We start from the raw sequence: 7,802 nt of genomic DNA on the forward strand, positions 1-7,802 counted from the left end.
GGAATTGTGTGATTTGGGCTGATGCAGGAGGAGTTGATTGGAAGAACGTAAGTTACGTTTTTAGGAGCATACCAATGGAGCATATCTGCGATGTAGTCTGGAACCAAGTCAGTTTTGAATTTAAAAACGATCAGCAAAATTTTGTAAATAATCCGGTGTGTTAGAGGAAGCCAGTGTAAATCTTTCAGAATGTTGGTAATATGTGCATATTTTGGAGTTTTAGTGATTAGACGTGCAGCCGAATTTTGAATTAATTGAAGACGGTGTACATGTTTTTGTGGAAGTCCATATAGCAGGGAGTTCCCCATATCGAGATGGGAGGTGACAAATGAGTGCAAAAGTTGTTCGGCCGCTGCTTTGTCAATGTATTTTCTAATACTACGAATGTTGCGTATATGGAAAGATGAAGTGGAGGTAATTTTAGAGATGTGATTACTCATTGTTAAAGTAGAATCCATAATAACACCAAGGTTCCTAACAAGTGGTGAGGAGTAAATTTGAGATTCTCCAATGGTGAGGTAATTTTGTGGAAGTTTTTCAAGCTGTTGACGTGAACCAATTAAAATGTATTCCGTCTTTTCATCATTTAGTTTAAGAAAGTTTTGTTTCATCCACCTACACAACTCGGAGATGCAATTTTCAAGAGATTCAAGAGAAATATGACTTTGTGAAATTGTAGGCTTAAATGAAAGGTAAATCTGTGTATCATCAGCATACACATGGTAAGATAGATTATATCTACTAATGATATCTCGGATTGGATATATGTAAATAGTAAACCACTGGGGCCCCGAGGACAGATCCCTGTGGTACATAATGATTCAAGAAGACCAGTTCTGAAACGACTTCTCCCACACATACATGTTGAGGTCTATGAGACAAGTACGACCGGCACCATTCCAATGCATGGCCTTTAACACCAATATACTTACTAAGTCTAGCAAGCAAAATACTATGGTCAACAGTGTCGAACGCAGTAGAAAGTTTGACAGTGATGTACACAATACACAAATTTCACCCATAAATGTGGAATAAAAAGTGCATCTTGTGTCTCGAGTTTAAGGTAGATTCACACCGAATACGAATTCACTATAAAATATCACAAAGTATTTTCACACAATGATACAAAAAATTCTATGAACCATACAGCTGAACTGCCAAATATCGGACAATAACCTTCATGCCGATATTTATTGTAGTGCAGTGTACCATAGCATAAAGCACTTTCAGTAAATACCAGACCAAAGATACTTATTTCATGAATACAAAGGAGCTGCTTACATAAAAAGTTTTTTTGAGGTATAAATACTTTCTACTGCCTTTATAACAGCCACCCTACACAGGAGGCTGTTTATTAATAACTATTTTTTTAGGTAAAGTACATTCTACTGCCTTTATAACAGCCACCCTAGTCTAGGTACCTGAAATCAGTGGAACGTCCGAAAGCAAACAGATATAGAACATTTTGTCTGCAAATCTGAGGTTTTGTTCCTAAATTTAAGTTGAGTAAAAGAGTGCTACAAAAACTAATTTTGCTATAAGAGCAAGGTACAGTAAGTTCAAAATTTATTTCTACAGTATTTATAATAGTGCATTATTATGTTTCTAGATAGAATTTGGTGAATGTATAATGTATGTATAAGTTTAACCTTTGTTGTTAATAGTATTTTGTAATTGATTCTTATTTTTGTAAATATATTGTTAATATAAAGTTTTCATATCTTTTTTATTCTTTCTACACCACACATTTTTTATTTCTCCATTTTCATAAGTTTTCTTTTTAAAAATTAATAATTAGGTTTATGGATAAAGAAACAACAATACTAAACACTGGTGTATTTTAGTGTAGGAACTTTTTGTTGATATCAAAAAATAGCTATAATTAATACTCAATGTCTAGGTGCTCATGCAATAATGCCTCAGTTAAAATAATTAAAGGAGAAGATAATACATGTCCCACCAAGAAACAAGTTGCTATAGTCTAGGATTTAGTATTTTAACATTTTATTGGGCCATTATAAGCTGTTCCTAATTTTATAGATGTCAGAATGTACAATGTACTGTATTTATGAAATCTGCAAATTTGTTAAAAACTTAAAATTGTGCGGTTGAATGAGGCAAAAACTTAACATGGACCAAATAATTAAATAGTTGCAACCTATGATTGCTACAAAGAATATGCATGAAACCATGAAGATTATTTTTCCTCTATGAGGTTGTGTGTAATATTACATGAAATTAATTTTTACATTGTAAATTTAATTTATAAGAAACATTATTATAATACCAATTGTACTGCCACAAATAAATCTAGATCTAGTTTTCCCAAAAACACATACTGCTGCATTCCACACTAATTTCACCACTAATAAAAAAGATCTCAATATAGTAAAGTTCATGTTAGTTAATTTTAAAACTATCAGCTGCACAGGTCCTAAACAAGTAATCCCATCTTGATATCTGTGGTACATTTGGTAGTGTATGCTCAACACAATTAAATCCGTACCCTTTTAATTTCAGCAGCAGCACTCCCATTCAACTGACCAATGCAACTACTCAATTTTTCATGTATATATACACACATAAATATTCATTATTTACGTTAATAAGAATGAGAAAATTTATCTGTCCGTTTTCAAGAGCGGAAAAACTTGAATTTTTAAGAACTTGAGTCAATAAAAAGACACCTCAGAAGTTGGTAAAGCTCATTTCCTGCTACCTAGGAATCAAACTTTCCCAGAGGAGGACCCCAGACCTCCTTTCTATATGAGATTTTGGTGAAAAAATGTGACCCCAATCCCACTAAATGTAAACCCAGATTGACCCATGGCATTCATCCAGTATCATGTAGCACCTGTGAGTTTTTCCCAAGAGAATTGTAAATAAAACTGACCGTTAATTGAAGAATGCTGGTAATTAATCGCTTCTATTTCTTTCTCATGAATATTTTCATGACTTCTACTACTCTAGAGTTTATGTTTACAATGTATCAAAATAGTAAATTAATAAGTTATTAATTAATAATTATAAAAGTCAATATACATAAAAGTTCCATACATACGAATAGACCTGAGAGAGATTCTAATGTAAAATAAATAATGAAATAATAAATTAAAGCAGTGATGAATTTAAGGAGAGGCCCAGCTTCCACCGCTTAAATTTTTCTAAATTTAACAAAAATTGAGAAATAAAAAATTCTACTCAAATTTAAGTCTAAGAGTGCCATTTCCGGACATCCAGAGGTGCCATAGTCATTAATTTTCTTAAACTGGGTCCAAACCATGGTGGGGCTGAAGTAGATAGACTGTCCATCTGTGAAAGTTCTTCTCTGAGCCCCCATCTATTTCAAATTTCTGGATCCACCACTGTAAAATTTTATACCTATGTTATAAATCTTTCTAGAATGTTTGAATAAAGGAAGGACAGCTTCTATATTTTCATGCTTCTATACTTCATTTTTCATGACCTGGTGAAATTATAAGCACTCTATAATTGATTATATTCCTTTTATCCATTAAAAGGCAGATCCCACGGTGGTCCTACATACCTCACATAACAGCTCCCCACTTTCAAAATCCTGGCTACGTCCCTGATGCAACCTGAGTAATTTCTTTTAAAAAATAAACCTCAACTCTTGTGGATCCAAAAGACGAAGATTTTACCTATTTGGGTGAATTGAACAAGCCTGGCAGAAATACAAAGGTGGATTTGCAGCATTATTGACTTCCAACCTACTAGCCTTTCCTTGGTGGGTTGTTTAATTTTTCAGGTGATCAACACGGTCAATATTCTAATAATAATAATAATAGTCTAATAATGTATGTTTTTGGGATTTTTCTACGGGTAAACGACTGGATATCCAGACTGTGTGAGGAACTAATTCCAAAATGGATCTTGCTTATTGCTAGATCAGCATAATTATATTATACTCTAGTATAGGTCATACATTGACAATTTCAGTACTCATTACAGAAGTGAGCAGTCATTTGAAACAGTAAATATCCCTAGAATGAACAATGTTTATAGTTAGAATCATTACAATGTGGCAGTTTTGACATATTCAAATTTTTTCTCCTCTAATTTCTATAAAATGTACAGGTACTTAATATTCCAAATTCATTCTCAAATAGGGCCCCAGAATAAGAACATAACCCAATGAAGAAAAAACAAAAAAGAAGCTTTACCTTAGACTGGATTGCTCTATTGAAAAAGAAAAATACACTTATTAATACACCTTTGTTATTATTTCGTTGCAGAATAAAGATGTCTCATCTCTCCCATCTTTGGTGGGTGATCTTCATTGCACTTGTTGTTCCTGAAGTACCACCATCGACAGCACAAGATTTGATGACATCTAATCAGTGCTTTGGAATATCCAGAGGTAAACAGTTTACCATAACATTCATCGAAAACCTAACTGACAGGAATACTGCAAGTAGACGACTCTTCATTTTAGTCGTAGCGTTTAGTGACCAACAAACTGAAGTCACCATTAGCAGCAAGCACCAAGTAGCTGGCATGCCATTCCAAGAGACTTTCGTGATTGAGGCCCGTGGTTTTAAGCGGACAACCATTCCTTCTGCATATATGTTGTCTGGTACAGGGAGAAGCTTAAAAGCAATCAAGGTTTCAGCATCTAGCGACGTGTCTGTCTACGGTCTTATGTTTCAAGATTTTTCAACGGACGGCTTTCTCGGCATACCCATAACAAATCTCGGTACTCAGTATGTAGTGGTGACATTTCAAGAGCAATCTAGAGCATCACAATTTGCAGTAATTGGGACTCAGGATTCTACGACAGTTCATGTTACCTTACGCGGCACCGTTTCATTTGAAGGTCAAACCTACAATCAAGATGACGTGTTGACAATTATGGTGAATGATTCACAAGTGGTTCAGATCCAGAGTACAAATGACTTATCGGGAAGCATTGTTCAAAGTGACAAATCTGTGGCAGTATTTAGCGGTAACGAGTGCGTAAATATACCAGGTTCATACTGTGACACACTAACAGAGCAGTTGGTACCCATCAATAGTTGGGGACAGAAACACATATACACTGCATCTCAAAACAGCGACGACAATATTTATCGAATTATTGCCTTTTTCAGTGGTACAAATGTTACCATTCCTGAAGTTCCAAATCAGATTCTAGACTCAGGTGAATTTTGGGAAGGACGTTTGCATAGTTCAGGTCTCGTTTCGTCAAACAAACCTACACTGATGGTGCAGCTGTTATCATCTGTCAATGGTAGAACAGTTGACCCTTCTTTGATACATATTCCATCAGAGGAACAATTTGGATATGTGTTTGGATTTGCAACGCCCCCACATTCGGGAGGGGACTCTGGAGGTTTCTTTAATTTCATTAACATCGTCACCAAAAGAGATGCTCGTCAGACAGTGCATCTTAATGGTTCCCCAATCAATGGTAGAGATATTCACGAAAGTAATGTCTCTGGTACGGTATATTCATTAATTGCCCTAGAGCTACCTAAAGGAGAAGGGGTTTATTATGTTGAACAAACTGATCCACTTGCATCACCATTATCCGTCATTGTCTATGGATACGAACGTCATGAATCATATGGGTATGCAGCTGGGTTGTCTCTTCCAAACAATAAACAACTCCTGAGTTTCACACCATACTATTTCCGAGAGATGGGTGGAGAAACTCTTACAATTACTGTGCCCTGTCTTGAAACCAACTCCTTAGCATATCAGAGTGCAATGTGCAAATTTGACACTGGTATCGGAGATGTACTTGTGCCTGGAGACCGCGTTGACCCCTATATTGTCAGCTGTATCACTCCTACCTTCTACAAGAATGGACTGACACACGTGTCTGTCTCACTTGATGATGGCAACACGTTCCCGTACTCTGGCATTGTCTACGTAGCATCACAAGAAGACTTAGGGCTACTTCTGACTATTACACAGGAAAATTGGGAAGAAAGAGGTGAGGTTATCGATCTCACAGTGCGCGATCACATTATTTTATCATGGGATCCTGAAATCATGGGTAAAGACGTAACGGAAGTTGATGTCATGATTCAAGACTCAGATATTAACAACAACGACTTTCCAGTTTTGATGGAAGATATCACTCTTATGAAAAAGGTCCCAAACACCGGTAAAGTCATCATCCAAACAGCTGTTCTAGTTTCACATCTTGGTAATGCAATAAAAAGAGGAAAAGACTTGTCAAATGTAGCATTTCACATAAAACGTGTCGGGAAAGCTGTCACTTCGTTTGTGAGTAAGGTATATTCGAAAATAACCCTACTAATCAAATCAAGTGGTGATAGTCTTTGTACAGATTACACCAAGATATTGAGTGATGTTCCAAAGGATGTTCCTGCCTGCCCATGTACTTTAGCTCAGGCTAATGCGAATTCTGACTTCGAAATATCAAATTTTTGGAATTCTTTCTTTCATAAAGGGGCCGAAAACTGCATCAGATCAACAACTTCAACCCCATCAGGCTCTGGCCAACAGTGCTGTTACGGAACAGATGGCAACATCTTAGTCGGCGGATCTCAGGGTGGAGGAACTGCTGACAGATACAGTCCAGTGGATAACTTCTGGCGCCATCAAAAGTATGATGTTCTACCGTATATTGCCTGCTGCAAATTATCAAAAAACTGCGATAAATACTATAAAACCCGGCCATCAGATGATTGCTCAGATTATGACCCACCTAGACCAGCAGGAGGTATGGGAGACCCTCACGTAACAACTCTTGACGGCAAGAAATTCACTTTCAATGGAGCTGGGGAATTCCTGATGGCATCTTCCAAATTATACAATTTGATCTTCCAAGCTCGTATGGAGGTGTATCTTGACACCCTGGCCACTGTTTACACAGCATTTGTTATCCATACCAATAACTCAGCGAAAGTCCAGGTGCAGATGTCAAATATCAATGAGACATTGGTTCTTGTTGATGGTGAGCCTCTGCGTCTTGCTTCCAGTCCAGTTAAAGTTCATTATCTAAATGGGGTGCGCGTCAGTGTGAACAACGATTTATCTGAAATTAGGGTTGTTTTTAATGCTGGTATTGCTGTTATCATCTACATAAAATCGGAAGTCATATCTTTTATTGCTCAACTTTTCGAACAGAAACAGCGTGTTTCACAATTGAAAAATTATGAAAATAATTATTTAGACGACCCAAACCATTGCTTGAATGTCATGGAAAATGTAGTAGGAATCCTAGTACAGCACTGTAGTGAGTATACTAGGCCTTTAAACCGGTCCTACCCTAGGCGAATTAATTGGGCTAGCTTAAGCCCAAGCTAGACAGACGGTGCCTGATTTTCGCCGCGGCCCGCGATCTAAACTTTTTGGGAGTAGGTTAATGACTGGTGTATAGGCCGCCCCCTAAACTTCGGAGGGAATATTGCATAGAAAATTTGCGGCTTATACACCGGAATATACAGTAGATGCGCGATATTTCGCGCTCATCGGAATGGCTTGAGAAGCACTGTAGCGCGCTCGCGCGCCTTAAAAGGCAAGGCCTGGTGAGCCACCAGTTAGAAGTTCTTTTATATTTTTTTAAATATTTTTTTTATTTCTTCATATCATTTTCACAAGACATAGAGATATAATAAGGGTGAAAGGAATGCACGGTAAAGCTTAAACCAACAACATATTTGAAAAATAATAGCTTGTATGCTGATGATTCATGCTTATATGAAATCGGTAATGATAGAAACATCATTGAACCTAGATTAAATAATGATTTAAAAACTATTTTTGAATGGGCTGAAAGGCGGAAGGTAAACTTCAATGCTGATAAA

General features: G+C 36.7%; 1 protein-coding gene across 1 annotated transcript; it reads left to right on the plus strand.

The window, feature by feature from the left end:
* Positions 1-1,389: 1,389 nt before the first annotated feature.
* On the plus strand, positions 1,390-7,128 carry LOC117108656 (the record flags this gene model as incomplete). Its single annotated transcript, XM_033250750.1, has 2 exons — positions 1,390-1,548; positions 4,257-7,128. A coding segment is annotated over exon 2 (2,865 nt), but the record flags the coding sequence as incomplete, so codon positions are not given.
* Positions 7,129-7,802: the final 674 nt, after the last annotated feature.

Source organism: Anneissia japonica, unplaced genomic scaffold (assembly GCF_011630105.1).
Source record: "Anneissia japonica isolate Jap-2015-1 unplaced genomic scaffold, ASM1163010v1 scaffold1587_len1432017_cov164, whole genome shotgun sequence".
NCBI lineage: Eukaryota > Metazoa > Echinodermata > Crinoidea > Comatulida > Comatulidae > Anneissia > Anneissia japonica.